Source organism: Netta rufina, assembly GCF_964035555.1.
Source record: "Netta rufina genome assembly, chromosome: 2".
Lineage (NCBI taxonomy): Eukaryota > Metazoa > Chordata > Aves > Anseriformes > Anatidae > Netta > Netta rufina.
The window spans coordinates 54366894-54386508 of record NC_140124.1 but is presented as its reverse complement, the minus strand read 5'-3'; the positions used below and the strand labels follow the sequence as shown (position 1 = coordinate 54386508).

The window sequence follows — 19615 nt, the reverse complement described above, 5'->3', positions numbered from 1 at the left end:
GAGATAAAGACAGTTTAATAAGACAGGAAAATAATAATAATAATAATAATAATAATAATAATAATAATAATAATAATAATAATAATAATAATAATAATAAAAAATAATAATAATAATAATAATAAAATGATGATAATAGTACTACTACTAATAATATGTACAAACAAGTGATGCACAATGCAATTGCTCACCACCCGCTGCCCAGCCTAACCCCGAGCAGTCCAGCCCCCTCCTCCGACTAGCCACCCCTATATATTGTTTAGCATGACGTCAGATGGTATGGAATACCCCTTTGGCTAGTTTGGGTCAGCTGTCGTGGGTCTGTCCCCTCCCAGCTCTTACTGCACCCCCAGCCTGCCTGTTGGCAGGACAGAGCAAAAGTCTGAGGTGTCCTTGGCTTGCTATAAGCACTGCTCTGCAACAATTAAAACATCGGGGTGTTATCAGCGCTCTTCTCATCCTAAGCCAAAACATAGCATTCTACCAGCTACTAGGAAGAAAATTAACTCTGTTATAACTGAAACCAGGACAGTAATTGTTCTAAAACAGCATATCATTAGCGAAGTAATATATCTAAGGTACATTATGAATGCACGTTAAATTTCAAACATGGGAAAATTACTGTTACCAGTATAAACTTGAGATAAAGAAAATAAATCCATGTTTGCTTGTTTTTATTATTATTATTTAAATAAACTTATGTAGATACCCCCCGGGGCTTTTTTTTTTTTTTTTTTGAAAATACATTTCTTAACTATCATATTCACAGGAAAAAAATATAGAAATTATATTAGCTATAAGCAGGAGTGTCAGGAAAAGTCTGCTTCCCCTCACTCCCCAGCACTCCTATGCCTACTTCCAAAGTGTGTCACACTGACCCCTGAAGGAAAGAGGAAGTTGAAGAAGATGTAAGTTTGGTTTGATGGAATTTGGAAGTTGTCATTATGATTGATCTTACACTTTTATACTCCTGTATTTCATACAGGTTACAACCTGTTCACACCTACATGCTGTTAACTATGTTAATTGTCATAGGTGATTCCCTTCTGAGAGGAACAGAGGACCCCATAAGTCAGCAAGGCCCTAACCATAGGAAGTCTGCTGCCTCCCTCGGGCCTGGGTCAGGGCCATTACCAGGACACTTCCTGACCTGGTTTTCCCCTCCGATTATTATCCATTACTGATGATTCAGGCTGGCAGCGATGAAATCATTGAGAGAAGCCTGAAGGCTATCTAAAGGGACTTCAGGGGATTGGTGTAGTTAGTAGATAGAACAGGAGTGCAGGTGATGTTTTCATCTATCCCTTCAGTGGCAAGGAGGCATACTGACAGGACCCAGAAAACAAAGCTGATAAATACATGGCTGAGAGTTTTGGGCCCTTCATTACAGAAAAGACATCAAGGCCCTGGTGTGTGTCCATGGAAGGGCTACAAAGCTGCTGAAGGGCCTGGAACACAAGTCCTGTGAGGAGCGGCTGAGGGAACTGGGGTTATTTAGTCTGGAGAAGAGGAGGCTCAGGGGAGACCTTATTGCTTTCTACAGCTACCTGAAAGGAAGTTGTGGGGAGCTGGGGGTCAGCCTCTTCTCATAAATAACTAGCAAGAGGACAAGAGGGAATGGCCTCAAGGTGCACCAGGGGATGTTCAGGTTGGAAATGAGGAGACATTTATTCTCAGAAAGAGTGGCTTTGGAACAGGTTGCCCAGGGAGCCGGTGTAGTCACTGTCCCTGAGGGTGTTTAAGGAAAGGTTGGATGTGATCCTTAGGAAGATGTTTTATTGGGCAATGCTGGTGGTAAGGATATGGTTGGACCAGATGATCTTGCAGGTCTTTTCCAACCTTAATTATTCTATGATTCTACGATGCTATGATTCTATGTTGTTAAGGGAACTGTCTAAATCATTTGAGTGCTTGCTTTTACATGTAAGATCAAGACTGCAACACGTGGGTTAAACACATCCATGGCATTACTGTGCTACTTAGAATGGAGAAATCAAGAATGATTTAGCTCTATTTTCTTCTACTCATAAAGTTTTTCTACCTAGCAGTTAAGTTCTGTTGGGAGTTTTTGTTTGTCTCAATGTCCAAAACCATGCCTACCTCTGTGTTTTACTTACATATGTGAGTGTTTTTTATTTATCATTTAGTTATCATTTGAGTAAGCTTTAAACTTATCACATTCTATAATTGCTGAGGACTCCATGCTGTTTAACTGAGTCTAGAATGCATGACCACTTCATTTTATTATTTTTCTATGACCCCAGTATCTATATGTGCTGTGCCTGTCAGCCTCCAAAATTTGTTTTGGACCAAATAGTCTGTGTTTGTTGTGGTGCCAACTATAATTTCCAAGAGGAAAAAATATCCCCTGGTTTAACCTTTTTAAAGGTTAAAATTGCCTTTGAATAATAGGCAGACTCTAAACTACTAATTGTTTAACAACCATTAAGAGGAGACAAGGGAAAAAAACATCTTCAGTGATGGTTCTCCTCAGCTCCTGGACTGCAGGAGTCCTGTACATGGTTTAACAGCATTTTTGGTCATGTTTCCCTGTGGCTGAAGTATTATTTTTTCATCAAAATATTAGGCTTAACTTGGTTATCTTCTCAGTAGCAGAATTTTTAGAAAATTGTTCACATAAATGCACATGATCTTCAGAGATTTTCTTCCATTTTACAGGGCGAGTGCAGTGGTTCGTTGTGCAAACACTGAATTGCATGAACTACTAATAGAGCTGGAGATTCACATATCCCAGTTGCCAGCCAGTGCAGTGTGAAAGACTTGAGATAACATGGTGCAATATGGAGTTTAGGAAGTTCTGCTGGTGCTAGCTCATGACTGGAAGAACTTCAGACTCCAGGGCTATTCTGGAAGTTTGCATAGTTTTAGTAATCTGATTGCAGTGCTAATCCTGTAAAAAATAAATAAATAAATAAATAAATAAAATCTCTGATGAATAAAACAATTAGTGGCATACAGCTGTAATAGAAAGGATTTTGTCAATATTTTTTTGATTTACTTCATCATGAACCACAAACAGACTAGTACTAACTAAATGATATTTTAAAACTGAAACTATCCTGCAAATAATGACATTATTAAGAAGAATATATTGTTAGATTCTCAGTGATCTATGCTAATATTAGAGGAAAGCACCAAACTGTGTTTTGAGAAAAAGCAGAGAAGCAAAGCTGACTTTTAAAATTGCATTTATGAGAAAAGTTAATCTAATGCAAATGCATCTGTTATATAACAAGAACAGAAGTAATGCAGCAAGTTTTAGGTATACTACGTGAAAAACAAATGAACAAACAAAAGAAAGCACAACATTTTCTAACTGATAATGAGTCAGTAAAACATTTATATTGTACTTACTGTTCACATGTCATTGGTCATACAGGTTCTTTTTGGTTTTGTTCACTTTTTTCTGTGTCAAATTTCACTTTTCTGAATATCACAGTATTTTCAGAAACAATTATTTTATTTTATTTTTTAAACAGGCAATGGGAAGAGAATTTCGGTTTTTACATAACACCATTGAGAAACTTTATGTGCCTCATATGACAATAGCTGTAAATAGCAAATATAAGAGCATTTCCCTTATTTATGACTCTTAATCACTTTTTTATATATAAATGAATCAACAAAGCTAAAAATAAAAAATAAATACAACAAAAAGTTTATGAGGAAGCTAAAACTGACACAAATGTGTTTTTTTTTTTTATCCAGGATTTGTAACAAGAGGAAAGTAAAAATAATGCTATTATGTTACTGATTGTTGCATTCTTTAGGGAATACTAGAATATCATTTACCTATCTTTTCTAATGTGTTACACCTGTAAGAAATACGTATTCTATGATTGGCAGGCAAGACTTGCTATGTGTACATACACTTTGTGTCCAAAAATCCTGTCCTGCAGACACTGTGATGGGTCTATTCTCTGTGGTTTTAGTGCCACCTTCAGGTACAAGGATCATGTTTCTGGAGCACCAGTGCCCAATTTCTTCTTAGCTGTATCCTGAAAAAGTGGATTTCCATGTGATAACTAGTCAGTTGGTGGCATTACTACTGCATTTTTATGCCTATTAAATAGCCATCTGAGCGCTCAAGTGATAAAACAGTACAGACCACTTCCTGAACAGACATGTAACGAGTTACCAGCAATGTAAATACTGTGGGATGCTGTGTGACTGTATAAAATGTGATAACTGCTTATTATATTGATGTGAAATGCCATAGTACCAATGAACATTCTAAATTTTGTCACCAGATGTGAAGAAAAAGCAAAGTTTGCTTTTAAATACTGCATCTTTTCAAATACAGTTAAAGTCTGCAAAATGACCTAGGTGCCATGAATACCAAACAGGTACAACCAAAAAGTAGCATGTTAAAAATGATATCACTCATGCCTATGGATTTTGTTTATTTTTTTTATTGTCACAATAATCTATCTTGTTTTTTGAACCAGCAGCTACTGTGTGAATATCATGGTAGCAGCTTTCCTTAATGAGCCAACAGGAACAGGAACAAATAGATGAAGATTTGGTTGCTATTTAGCTGCCTGAATACTATTTCCACCAAGAATGTAAACACCTGTGATCTGTGTTATTTTATTCTTTCTGCAGCCTCAAGTTCTCCTCCCTTTGCAATGTCTATTTTGCCTGGGAAAGGGTGATGCCTATACATCCTTTTATCTCAGCTACTCAAAGAGTAGCTTTGAGCTCAGGAGTTCATGAGTCACAAGGAGAGAAGAAAATTTTCATTTGCATTCCCCTGAAAGGCAGAAAACAGGAAGATCAAAAAAGGTCCAGAAAATATGTCATTGGTTTGCTTTCCTCCTCAGAGGGCTGTGTGAAAATCATAACGTAGGGCTCAAAGCACCTCTCAGAACAAGGAGCAAATAATGTTGCAGAAGAGTTTAAGAAGGATTAGGCTGGAATTTGCAAACCTGGGAGTACTAAAAAGAGATTTCTATATAGTTAGTATTTTTCAGATAAAGGATCTGATTTTTAGAATTTCTTCCTTATGTGTGGCCCTCACTGGCTCCTGTGACCAAAGTCACTTAAAATAAGACACAAGAACCTTGAGTAAAATAAGACACAAGAGCTTAGCTGTGTTAACTCTTAGACACTTTCTTAATGCTGTCATTCTCATGAATTGTAGAATCTCTGTTGTGCACAGGAATTGTGTATGTATTCATGACAAATACTGTTGTAATTAAAGACAGCCGTAGAAATAATTATTTTTACATTAAAATATATATTTGTTTTTAAATTGCCTTTCGCTCTTGAGGATGTTCAAATGTAAAACAGTTTTCTCTGTTAAATCTGTTTTACCAGGTCAGTTTCTATTTTACTGCAAAGTGTCATAGATTTGCTTTAAATACTAGTGATTCTCTAGGCTTCCCTTTTTTGAAAGGTGGTTCAGATAGTGCTGTCAGTATTTCTACCTACCTAAAAAAGAAGTAATTCACCTCTAATGTCAATGTGACTTAAGGGGAATTACTAATAGCTTTTTAAGAGTGCCCATTTAAAGAGCAGAGGTCCCTGTGAGACACCAATACACAGTTAATTAAGCCCTGAAAGTAGTCATCAGCCTAGTGACTTTAGAATTAGTAAGAACTTAAAGGTAAAAAACCCCTGATGCTACTGTTCTCACTCTACTTCATAGATACTGTTTTGCTCAGTTTAATTTCAAAGTATGTTTTTGATGGTTTCAGTTAATTTTTCTTTTTTACATTTTGGAAAAGATTTTCTTTTCCTTTATCCCTACAGGCAGAAGAAGAGAGAGATGATATGGAGAGAGTCAAACTGGATAATAAACGAATTCTCTTCAATCTGTTGCCAGCACATGTTGCACAGCACTTTCTTATGTCTAATCCAAGGAATATGGTAAACCAAGATAAGGTTTAAATATATGGTAATGTTGTATAAATGTGACCATTTGCAGCTTGGGTCAACTTTCAACTGTATACTTTCAAGAAAAGCTTGGACTTATAAAATTGCATTCAAATTAAAATAAATGGGTTTGTAAATACTTGTATGCAGGAATTAGATCAGGATTATTTCTTTCTCTGTATTGTCCTCTTTCTCTGAAGAATTTTAAGAAAAAGCAGGATAAGGGAATTCTGTATTATTCAACATCAATGCAGCTGAGTGTCTGCATGCAAATCAAAAATTTCTTTTTCAATTAAATTAGAGGATTGGAATTTATCAGAGTATTTTGTGAGCTCAGTTTGGTTCTGAGTGGTGAGGTGTGTGAATTGCCAGAAGCTTCCATTTGAACCACTCTAGTTCTGTAAATACACCATATTACCAAACTCAGCCTTTACAAGTAAAAACAGAATTTTACTCATCCAGAGAAGCTACAATAGCTTTTAACCTCAAAGTCCACAGTGATGAAGTGAACACTGGTTCAAGCAGACATTACCACGTTTTTTCTAGAGCAGCTGCAATAACTGCAGCAATTGTGGCCATAATGACCACAACACTGCTCTTCTAAATTATGAGTCTCTGTGCTTTGGAGTTTGGACCAATATATTTAAACTGCAGAACTGCAATTATACTTTCTGTTAGCTCTCTGAATTCTTAAATAGGAGCTTTACCAGGCAGAACAAGATTATATTGCTAATGCTGAATACAGGATTCTGCAACTCAGGGAAAGAGATGAAAAAGCAAGGCTGCTGGTTTTGTGCTGCAGGGTAAGACTGTCCTGTCTCCTATTTTAACCGTAAAACAGAACTGAGAAAATGCTATGGTATTTCTCACACAATAAAAGAAGTTCTAAAACTGTTCAGAGTTTCTATGAATTTTTCAGTCACTTCATCCCTACACAGGGAAAAGAGACTACATTTTGGTTGTTTTTGTTGTTTGTTTGTTTGTTTGTTTGTTTTAAATGGCTTTAATAGCTTAGGTTTTACTTTTATGCTGTGGATTTTTTTTAAGGGAAGAGATCTTGCATTTATTTATTTATATTCAATAGGACTAGCTCTCTCTCTACCCAAACTGATGACTTTTGTCCTAGCTATCCAGGCAACTGCTCTTGCTGCTTAGCAGTAGAATAAGTATCAGAATAGGTATCATAATAATGATGTCTGTTTTAGATTAAACTTTTTAAACAAAAATTATATCTGTTCATGTACTGCAGGACCTTTATTACCAGTCATATTCACAAGTGGGAGTGATGTTTGCTTCCATCCCAAATTTCAATGATTTCTACATTGAACTGGATGGCAATAATATGGGAGTGGAGTGTTTACGCCTGCTAAATGAAATTATTGCTGATTTTGATGAGGTAAGGTCTAAATGCTTTGTCTTTTGACCATATCAGTTCTACCAAACTTCTATCAACAGAGGTTTTTTGTAAAAATTCAACATATTTTGAACTGTTTAATAAAACAGTACTATATTGAGAACCAACTGGGCCTCTCTCCAAAGTGCCTGTTTTGTACATTTGGGGACATGAATCTGACTTCAAATTCCTTTACTGTAAGAAAAGTATTAAAATGCAAGTCAGTGGTATTTTCTTGTTTGTTTGTTTGCTTGTTTTTCTTTAAATGACCACAAAGAAAGCAAGCCTCAACTTACCTCAACAAACCATAATATGGTTTAATCAAGTTGCACATTATTTGTTAACTATGGTTGCTTGTCTAAAATATTATGTAATATTTAACAGTTTTATGTTTTAAACAAAGCTTATGGACAAAGAGTATTATAAGGACATAGAAAAGATCAAGACAATTGGAAGTACATATATGGCAGCTGTGGGACTTGTACCTACTTCAGGAACTAAGGTAAGAAGATTTTATATGACAGTCAATGTGGTAGAACTGTTCTCGTTCAGTTTTCAAAGGAACACCAGGAACACAACCAACTCAGTGTGATTACAGATAGCTTGTTTTATTTCTTTACAACAACTTAAATCTGAAATTCAAATAACATCATTAGCTTGAAAAGAAAAATTGCTATCCTAGCAACTTCTCACATGCCTGCATTTGTATTTGATTGTTTGCAAATCTGGATTCTTTGTAAAGGATCTGTGTAAAAAGCTCCTAAGTCAGAATGGTAGTATTTTAAACCCAGAATCTATTTACTAGATTTGTATGCAGCATCTGGAAAAACAGAATCCCCTGGCAGAATACCAAATATATTGTGTTCAAATTAATAACTACATTTAAAAGGCATAATGTATTAATAAACTATTAATAAAATTAATTATACAAGCAATATAATGAACACATGAAGGCAACCCATGCATTCAGATTTCCCAGAATCTCCTGAGACCTCTTCCCTATTCATAGAATCATAGTATCATAGAATGGTTTGGATTGGAAGGAAACTCAAAGATCATCTATTTCTACCCTCTTTGACCAGGTTGCTCAACACAACCTGTTGTGTTGACTTGAACACTTCCAGGGTTGGGGTATCCATGACTTCACTGGGCAACCTGTTCCAATACCTCACCATCTTCATCATGAAGAATTTCTGCCTTATATCTAAACCTGCCCTCTTTTAGTTTAAAACTGTTACCCGTTGTCTGATCACTGTACCCCCGATAGAGTTTCTCCTCATCTTTCCTATAGGGCCCCTTTTAAATACTGAAAGGCTGCTATAAGGTCTCTCTGGAGCCTTCTCATTTCTAAACTAAATAACCACAACTTTCTCAGCCTTTCTTCATAAGAGAGGTTTTCCAGCCCTCTGATCATCTTCATGACCCTCTTCTGGACCCACTGTAACACATCTATGTCTTATCTGTGTGCCCAGAGCTGAACGCAGTACTCCATGTGGGGTACTTACGAAAGCAGAATAGATGGAGAGAATCACCTCCTTTGACCTGTTACATACAATCTTTTTGATGCAGCCCAGGATATAGTTGGCTTTCTGGGCTGCAAGCACACAGTGCGTCATCTGCATACTTGTTGACGGTGCATTCAAACCCACTGCCCATGTTGCTGACAAAGATGTTAAATAGTACTGCAAATGTTTTGCATGAGTACAGGTAGATATGCATGCCTGTTCTGATACACACGTACAAGTGTTGTAGAGATGAACTCATGCATATGGTTTAAAATTTAAAAAATAACACTGAATTAGAGGGTAAAAGCAAAATGAGGCAGGAGATGGCCTGTAAATTTTCTAAGAACAACCAACAACATTAAATGAATAAATAAGGCAACATTGAAATCAACTATTAGAATCACAGTGGAGTGTATCACAACTTACTTTCTGGTCTGCAAGGTGCTTTATTTATTTACTTATTTATTTATTTATTTTAATTTTTCCTAGAGTAGAAATCTGGACATTATAAAAAGACATTTTAAAATGTTGAGTTTATGCTGAAAATGTTTGACTCCTGGTTCCTGAGGAAGGCAGAAAATTCTTTGAATTTTGTTCCGTATGATCTCATACAAACAGGCAAAGGCATACTTTGTGTCTGGTATAAATGCTCTTTGAACTATAATCCTGAAAACACGTGTGTTATTGCTTAACTTCAGTAGCATATGTTCCAAAACCTAAACATGTTTATCTCTTGTATTTTATAGTTGCTAACTGAAGGGTCAGCTGAGTTAGTCCAGTACTAAAGGTACTGCTCTGAGCTTATCATATTAATGTATTTTAAATCACTGCAGATGGTCTTGTACAGGACCCTGGGTTTTCCTGAAATCTTGGGGCAAATTTTGATCTTTTCTGTACAGGTAGAATTTATTTAACATTCCAAACTCTCAAAAATTTAAAGATCTTTTGTGATCACAGATAATATTTTCATTTGTAACTTGGGTTTTCAATTCTTCTGTGGTATCTTCTGTGATGCAAGTGGGCAGGAATTGTTCATATCCTCTTGGCAATTTCCTGCTAGGTCTTCAGCATTTATTAGAAGTATGATGATCCTGGGTAGCCTACCATGTCCAGACAATCACTGCCCTGTCCACACAGTCCCTGGACTGCCCTACAGAGCCAGATATGTCTACTGTAAGCCATACCAGACTCAAGTGCTCCTGGTCTCCCCTCTGCCAGTGGTATCCCAGCTTCATAAGAAAATCTGGTGCAGCCTCTAATTGTGTGCCATGGATTTTGTGCTAGGTTTAGGACATGAGCACAAGTTGTGTATGTGGTTAACTCTGCTCTTAACTGAAAATACTTACACACATAGGAACGCAGTACACTTATAAAGTTAAATATTTTAATCCCATATTTCGCAGGACTTTTTTTTTTTTTTTTTTTTTTTTTTTCTGCAGCTTGACTTCAGCAGGTGCCTATAGCAAATTCACATTGCCTCTGTCAGGGTGGTTTTGCTGTGACGATTATGCCGATCTTTCTATTAACCTTTCTTCGGTTATTTAAATAAATAATTCATTGCTAGTTACACCATCAGGGCAGCACACTTACCAGGTTCTTTGTAGATCTGCACAATGTAAGTTCACTGCATGTGTGGAGTCCTTGTAAATTACATCTGTGATTCTACTAGGATCCTGACTTTGTTGTGGTTTTCAGTGCAAGTTCAAAAGAGTGTGGCAGTAATCCTTTTGAGACACATATGCCATCTATAGTAAATCCTGTATTTGTGACCTGTCATCTCTCCTGCAACTATGAGAGGCAATGCAGGAAATCAAAGTATGCATCAGGCAAGAATACATTGGAAGGAAAAGGAATGTAAAGATTAGAGATTTAATAAAAGCATAGACTTCTCTTTGTTCCAGACATTCAATATTCTTCACCCTCTCTGTTAGAAGTGTAGCCACCAGCCTTTTTATCTTTAAACTTAATTCTTATTCTTATATTTGTGTTTGTGAGGCTGGAAAAGAGTGGAGCTAGCTGACATTGCAAGAAACGTGTAAAGAAAACTATCCTTCCAAAAAACTGGGACTTGCCCAAGTTTTTCATTTTAATCATTTTTTGTTTGTGTTTTCTCTATTTTTTTTAATTTCCCAAACACATGGAGGACCACTTTCAAATTAAGCTGAGAAAAGCAAATAGCAGCCTGTTTCTCAGGTTTCTCAGGCACATTCAATTTATAAAATCTCACTATCATGTCAAAAATCCAGTAATCTCTCATCTCATGCCAGCTACCACAGCCATGTTGTGAAACACCGTACTGAAGCTAGACAGCCAATGACCCTGTATTTCTTTCACCATATCCTACCTTTAGCCGACTTTCACTTTGTAAATCTGTTCAAGAATTCATATTTATTATTCAAATAAAAGTACAACGTGAGAGCAACAATACTGAGTCAGGTCAAAGGTCCACCCTGGTAACCTATCTTTAATGAGCCAACAGTAGATACTGGGGGAAGGGTATGAGTTAGAGAGCAAACATGCAAATCTCTGTTTTCTACTTTCTAATGATATGCTGTTTAAGAAAGTCTAGATCTACAGATAATATCTATTTACCAGTTCATAGCAAATGTTTCTTCCATTAATTTGTATAAGTATGTTTGAATCTAACTAAACTTTTGGAATCAACAATGTTCTCTGAAAATGAGTTCAACAGTTTAATTAGACTGTAGGTGTAAAAAGTATTTCTTTATGTTTTGTTTTGGGGGGTTCTTTTTCCTTTTCTTCCTTTTCCTTTTCCTTTTCCTTTTCCTTTTCCTTTTCCTTTTCCTTTTCCTTTTCCTTTTCCTTTTCCTTTTCCTTTTCCTTTTCCTTTTCCTTTTCCTTTTCCTTTTCCTTTTCTTCTTCTTCTTCTTCTTCTTCTTCTTCTTCTTCTTCTTCTTCTTCTTCTTCTTCTTCTTCTTTTCTTTTTCTTTTCCTTTTCCTTTTCCTTTTCCTTTTCCTTTTCCTTTTCCTTTTCCTTTTCCTTTTCCTTTTCCTTTTCCTTTTCCTTTTCCTTTTTCTTTTTCTCTTTTTATCTTGATACTTCATTATTTTATTTGATCCTTTCTGGTTCTTTTGCTGTAGTTCATTTAGGTATGTTTTATAACAAATCACTTCAGCTTGCCTGGAAAGGAAAGAAAATAGAGCTGTTCTGTATCTCGCAGGATTAAACATAACAGGAATTTTGTCAATGGGAACAACATGGACCCATGGAGCTGGGATCTAGCAAAATCCCCAAAGGGAGAAAAGGGCAGAACTGTAGCTATTAATAATCATCAGGCAAAGTAGTTTTGTAAGAAACCAGGTTATATTCTGTGAAATGCTCACAACAAACATCTGCAGCTCTCTAGCAACAGAACAACTTAACCATGGGAACTGAGCTTTCCATTCTTCCCAGAAATCAGAAAAAGAGAGGAGTGGAAAAGGAAAAAAGAGGGAAGGGAAGGGAAGGGAAGGGAAGGGAAGGGAAGGGAAGGGAAGGGAAGGGAAGGGAAGGGAAGGGAAGGGAAGGGAAGGGAAGGGAAGGGAAGGGAAGGGAAGGGAAGGGAAGGGAAGGGAAGGGAAGGGAAGGGAAGGGAAGGGAAGGGAAGGGAAGGGAAGGGAGAAAGAATCAGTATTTGAGAAAATAGTGCATATGCTGTAATCACCATCAAAAGTTCCTTTCACGGGCAGCATAATAGGTTAAATTCCTTCCCTAAGCCATCCAACTTGGGCCTTTCATTGCTTTTCATATCGGTATTTCAGCTGCTTCTTAGTACCAAACAAATCTAATGTTTAACACCATTTTGTTTCTAGGCTAAAAAATCAATTTTTTCCCATCTGAGTGCACTGGCAGATTTTGCAATAGAGATGTTTGACGTTCTTGATGAAATCAACTATCAGTCTTACAACGACTTTGTCCTACGAGTAGGTAAGTCACATTCTACAATTATCACACAAGAGGAACACTGTTGTTTTTTAACTTTCCTTGTACTGTCTGGAAAGGACTGCCTGCCCTGAATTCCTGAATAAAACTGAGAAGCCTTCTTGTAGAATGTGCACATCCATGTAGAAGATGAGCAGCATGAATGGTCATCATCAGTACTAAAGAATTAGACCTGTGTCCAATTCCAGTGTCTAAGTCTATGCGCACCTAAAAGGAAACGGCACTAATATTTTTATACAATATTATTACTGTATCTAATATTGTGGCTTACATTGCTTTACATTGCTTAACAGGTGCAAACTAATTCCAGCTGTATTTAACTGTTAGGTACTCCAGCATCTGCATAGACATTGTTGGCATTAAAAGTGTGGTGGGAACTTTTCATAAAAATCATAAAATATCCTGAGTTGGAAGAGATCCACAAGAATCACGAAGTTCAACTCTTGTCTCCACACAGTACCTCCCAAAAATCAAACCATATGTCTGAAAATGTTGTCCAAATGCTCCTTGAACTCCAGCAGGCTTGGTGCCCTGACCACTTCCCTGGGGAGCATGTTCCAGTGCCCTACCAACCTCTTGGTGAAGGCTCTTTTCCTAATATGCAATCTGAACCTCCTCTGACGCAATTGCATGCCATTCCCTTGATGATTCTCCCACTTGATTCTCCCACTAATGAGAAGAGATCAGCACCTCCCCCTCCAAATCACCTCAAACAGTCCTTTCTGCCAGGACACAGTTTGAACAAAAATTCTTAATTTATTTCATGGATGGAAGTTTTGAAACAGAAACTTGACCACATTTATAGTCCAGGATTTATAGCAGTAATAGAGATTCAGTGGATGATCTATACATATTTGAATATGTAGATATCTTGTATATATATATATATAGAGAGAGAGATTTAATTTTATTAAAATATAAATCAAAACAACTTGCATCTTGATATTTTTCAGTGCACAGGGGAGCTTTTCTCCAGAATTCTAGGCTTTGGTGTACAGTTTCAGAAGTTCTACCTTTGCTTTTTTTTTTTTTTTTTATGCTGTTATTACACATTTTTTTTTGCCAGTCTTCACACCTGTCTTGGTGAATAAGTGCTGTTTAATCCAACAAATAAAATTCTCTGGTCTTCACAGCACGGTCCTTCCCATGGAATCCTTTATATGCTATTTCAAGCCTTACCTCTGTGAGTACGTTTTCCCAGCCTGCTTAAGGAGCAAGATTTTCTCTTCCCTTCCTTCCTCCTGTCTCACTGCTCTCCAATGAAAACCAGCTAGACAAGGGGAAAAGTGAGGCTGCTAACAGCAGGATAGTAGGAAAGACCAAAGACAGCAAGGATGGCAGCAGCAGACTTATACATCTTTGACCTTCTGTATATCCTGATAATCAGAAGTCTGAAATTCTTTTTGAACCATGTTACAACTGTTTTTTCCAGGTTCAGAAAGGGGTAGAAGACAAATATCTAAACCCCATTCTGCTGTATAACTTGCCTGGGAAAGACTTTGCATAGAACATTATGGAGGATTTCACATTTACAGCTCCTAAAGGGCACTCAGAAAAAAGAACATCCCATTTTTTTCTTTCAAACAAGTGTCAAAATCTGTCAGAAATGTAGAAGGAAGCCCAGTGTTTTCCTGAAAAAGATGCTTGAGCTGTTTTCACATACTTTCTTCTTACAACCTGTTCTGAGTTGTCCTGAGTTTTCTAGTAGTGATAACCACGATGACATGCTTCTCTTACCCCATTCATTGTGTTTTCAAGGCCACTATTTCTGTTCAGCTTGGAAAATCCCCCACTAGAAAGGCTTTGTATGAACAGCCACATTGGAAGACATAGCAAACAATTAAAGGTCTTTAAAAATTTTTCTTGAATATTTCCACAGACAAATTGTGTAGTACCACTACTTTTCTTCTTTTCTTAAAAATAATTTAAAAAAATAAAATCAACAAATGGGCTAATTTTTTATATTGTTTATCATACTGCATTTCCAATTAGATATCTATGTATATGTCTTTGTTTTGTATCTAAAACTCTTCCAAATTCGAAAGTCCAGTTGGTGTTAACATACATTGTGTTCTATGACCAATAGAATTCCAGGACACTTGTGATAAGTCTGTTTTATAAGATTTATGTTTTCCTTCAATAATATGCTGTAGTGTTTGAAACAACTGAAAAAACAAACTCATTATTGTTCTGATTTTAGGTATTAACGTTGGGCCTGTAGTGGCTGGAGTCATTGGAGCCAGAAGACCACAGTACGATATCTGGGGAAACACTGTAAATGTTGCCAGCCGGATGGATAGTACTGGAGTGCAAGGGAAAATTCAGGTGACTGCATTCTAAGATAATTTTACAAACTTTATATAACTGCTGTTTTATATGTGTTTACATTTTTAAGACTCCTTAAAAATGCAGCCTCACTTGATTTTGTGTTTTTTGTTTGTTTGTTTTGTTTTGTTTTCTGAATAAAGCAAAATTCTCCAGATGAATCAGGAAACAGATATGTAGTTGTTTTCCATGATATGCTTCATTACTTCATAAAATCCAGATAAATTGTTTCCCATCAGAAGAAACAGGGTTCTCTGCTGCATTGCACTCAGCTGGAGGCAAGCCCAGGAATGCCAACACTGCATGGGGCACCCAGTGTGCTGTAGGAATTTTGCCTGAATAAGGACTACAAGGAAGGGATCTGTGTCCATTTGCATCCTGCTGCATTTTATATGGCTTTAAAAATTCCTCAAATCCTTTGGATTGGAGATGTTACACAGGCAGAATATTGTTTTTCTACTAGAGCTTGGCTAGAAGCAATGCTGCACATCTCAAAATCTCAACGAACTCTTTATCCAAAATACCTGTTTAGTCTCCAGGGATCAAAAGGCCTTTTGGAGTAACTTACCATCAGTAGAACTGATACAGCTTAGAAAAGTGGAGAATTTGGCTACATACTTCTGACAGACAGAGCTTAATTTGGCTGTGTAATTATTCATCTTGAGACCAGTATTTCTGCTTCTGAGATTCCAGTTTGGTCAGTGATTTTAAATTCCTTAAGAAAGCTTTTAGTGAGCCCAAGAGCAGCAGTACATGTTAATTCATTCTGCTTATGGGTACTTCACAACAGATAAGTAAAATAGGGAGGGGTTGGCAGTTTTAGGATTGACCTTATATGAACAGAAAAAAATAATGAAAAGCTAATATTTTTTTCTTTTTTTGTTTCTTCTTTTCCCTCTCTTCAGGTTACAGAAGAAGTTCAGCGGATATTAAAGAGGTGCAGTTATGAATTTGTGTGCAGGGGTAAAGTCAGTGTAAAGGGAAAAGGTGAAATGTTGACCTATTTCCTGGAAGGAAAGGCCAATGGAAATAATCCACAAACACGATCTTTAAACTTAGAGCGGAAAATATACCCTTATGGAAAATCAAACATTCAAACAAAACTGGGTACCAGCTGTCCATCAGTGTCCTCAGTTGCTAGCTTTACCGTAAATGCTGGGCTTGGAGCAGTTCAAGCATCTGCCACTCATACAAATCAAACACTGCATTATCTTCCCTCTGTGCCGGCTGTGAAGGAGGCGTAGAGCAAAGGAGATTTGGTTGTGCCATTTGCAGTGAACTTGGAAAGCAATGGTTCCCTGAATTTTTACCAAGAGATCAGAGGTCATATAGGCCATGGCATTAACCAAGGACCACTACAACCCAACCAAAGAGAACTTGGGAACTGTGTAATGAACTCTTGGGATGGAATATATAAGGGCTAGCAATTCTGTTAGAAAAGTCAAAACCTGATTTTCTGGAAATAAGGAATATTTTCTTGACATTTTTAATGGGTAAATGGAAAAAAAAAATGAGATAAACGTGCAAGCAATTATTTATGAGTGTGTGTGTATATATATGTTTTAATTTATATATGCACATATACAAACACTCCTACGTAGAATTAATATAGTTATATATATATATAAAAAAAAAAAGAAAAACGTTAAAATATGTATTTATTTACACATCCACCTACAATGACATAGCAAAGAGATTTCTCTTTCTGTCATAGCCAGCATAGTTGGGTCTGGGATTAGAAAAGCTGCATTTAATTGTGGAGTGTGTGGCAGATGAAGGTTCTCTTGGGCTACAGCAAGAATTAGAAAAACCGTGCTCCCAATGCATGAGTTAAAGCAATGAGAAGTTTTCATTGCACTGTCAGTGGCAGATTAACAAAGGCTGGATTCAGGTAATTGCTAAACCTTATGTATTTTTCAAGCTCTACTTGCATGCTCCAAAACTTTGAAGAAATTCCAAGTCAAACAATAACACTAGGTTGTAAAATAGATAAACAACAGAACTTTAATTTTGGCAGAAGAGCAATATGTTTTCTTTTTACATTGGAAAAAAAAATCCATTGGAGAAAAAAAAAAAAAAAAAAAAGGTGTTAGAGTTTTAAAAGTTGCTAATTCCTCAGAGGTCATCAGATTCTGTGTGAGACAGAGGAGCCACCCCCCAAATAGAGCAATACACTTCAGCAATATAGAAACATTTCTTTATGTATATTGCTGATTTTATCGAAGAGCAGAAGGATGGTATTATAAATTGGATGGCTTTTGTAAACAGCATAGGTCATGTAACTCGGTTCCAGGACTTAGCTATACCTTTCTAAGCTGCTCAAAGAATATTCCTGTACTTCAGACAAACATGCTGTTGCTAGCTTTGTGCTATTTGTATATTTGCCAGGTCTTATGTCTTAATTGATTTCTAAATTAATGCCATAGTTGTTGTTTTTTTATATCTTTATTCTATCCAGGCTCACTCCTCAAAGCTGTACATTTACAGAAAGCTATAATTCTGAGAAACAAGCACAGTCAAACTTTGCCTAACTGAGGAGCACACTGGTAAACATACCATGAAAGTGAAGGCTGCTCTTAACCTGCATAAAAGGGAATATGTTGTGACTTCTTTTTCCTTTAATAGAGCCCACATCCTATCATAAATCGTTTCATTTTGAAACACCAGTCTAGATGTGAAATGCATTGTGTAGGAGGGGGTAGTCTAGAGTTACCTGGCTGTGGATGACTGGTGACATGCTCCATGAACAGCTGCCATAATGGGGATGCACAATCTAACCAGGCTCACTGCTTTCCAAAAGAGAAGCAAAGCTTCAAATTGTCAAAAAACATGCAAAGCTTCATTTTAGTTTAAAAAAAAAAAAAAAAAAACTGCAGAAGTTGTCAAGATTGTACATTAGGAAACATATATAGTATATTCCACATTTCCTATTTTGTTACTGATTTCAGTGGAAAGAGGATACTGAATGTGGTTCTTCTACAATCAGCATATGGACAAATCTTGTGTAGACATGTACAAATAGTTAAAGAAAATCTGCAGGAGTTTCTGTTCCCTGTGTAGCTGTGGGACTCCACTGGTTTTCAGCAAGGTTTTACCTGGTATCCTGTCAGCTAGGTGCTTGATTACAAAGATAGCACAAATACTGTTGTGATTAAAACAACTATAAGAAATGTAAATTGTTTCCTAACTGTTGGGTGTATACACTCTGTCTGACCTGTGAAAAGTCAATGCATTTCTTTATATTCCTAACAGCTATCCAGTTCACAGGTATTATTTTAGAATTATATAATTCTGTTTTGGCGCCATTCAAAGCCATTTAAATAAATACACATAGAGAACACAAACTTAAAAGAATAAATATTTACAAAATTAAACTGAGTAAAAGGTATCCCTGCAAAGTGCACTGCATATTTTAAGTTTTCTAATAGGTTTATAAGAATTAAATCACAATGCAATTAAGTGACATATTTAACCTAAATGGAAACTATTGCGTCCAATAGCATTAATCACTCAGTTTCACTCCCAAAGAGACCAAGCCACACAATATTTGTAGCAGTGGACTTGATACAATTTCACTGATAGTAATGAAACTTTTTTTCACATGTCCTGTTATTACAAAGCCTCTTCAGATCATAGTGTAGTACATAACCACATAGACCAAATATAAACATTGATCCACTTTCAAACCTTAAAATGGAAGTATTTATATCTTACTTTTTTTTTTTTTTTTTTTAAACAGGTCCAAAATATAATCATATTGCCATTGTTTCTTTTGTCATTAAATTAACAGTGAGCAGAAATGAATTGCTCCCTGTGCTGATATTCTGGGGACTGTTCTTATTCCCAGACTCTTTTCCAGCCTATTCATGGAGTAATGTCAGTGGAAAATCACGTAGCAAAGAAGATCTTGTAGCAAAGGTTCTCCATTACCTTGGGCAAAGGTTTTTTAAGCCTGATCCTCTTCTCCAACAAATGAATGAGGCAAGTGTCTTTTGTAAGAATATTTTTCATGTCGAATGGAAAGGACCAGATAGGTGCTCTCCATTGGCTAGCTACCTGTGGGATCCTTTTGCCTCTGGAGCAAGGTGAGTGCACCAGGATGTCTTTTTGGCACTACAGCTAGTCCAGTTTGTGTGTGCTATCTTAAGCTATCAGTGATGGTGTATTTGAAGTCAGTTTCCAGACTTTCTCCTCATCCTAACATTAATGTTTTTGTTGTGGTTGTTATTGATTTATCTTTCTTTTAATGGGAAAAACTGTATTTTTTCCTACTACTCATGAAAAAAGTTCAGCCAAGTCACAAATGAGTAAAAAGCCATATGAAAACGATAGGCAGTATTAATCAGACATTCCAGCAGGGGAGTCCAAACATCCATTTAAATCATGATATAATGAAGCTGTGCTCTTACCTTTATGCTTTCCCTTTTTTTTTGTTCATATAATTTTCCCCCTTTTCCTTTTCTTGTGTACATTTGTTTTATTTCAGATCTTGTATAACAGCTTTAAATGATAGCTATAATGTCTCTGTTCTTATCTAGTAGTAAGATTTCT

General features: G+C 36.4%; 1 protein-coding gene across 1 annotated transcript in view; it reads left to right on the top strand.

The window, feature by feature from the left end:
- Positions 1–16308, top strand: part of ADCY1 (adenylate cyclase 1) — a gene marked incomplete at both ends in the record, with an annotated part of 153762 nt that extends 137454 nt beyond the window's left edge. Inside the window, 6 exons of the mRNA XM_084281902.1 lie at positions 5776–5892; positions 7148–7294; positions 7695–7793; positions 12610–12724; positions 14940–15064; positions 15970–16308. Of these exons, the coding sequence (XP_084138028.1) occupies positions 5776–5892; positions 7148–7294; positions 7695–7793; positions 12610–12724; positions 14940–15064; positions 15970–16308 (942 nt within the window). The remainder of the gene's footprint in view (positions 1–5775; positions 5893–7147; positions 7295–7694; positions 7794–12609; positions 12725–14939; positions 15065–15969) is intronic.
- Positions 16309–19615: the final 3307 nt, after the last annotated feature.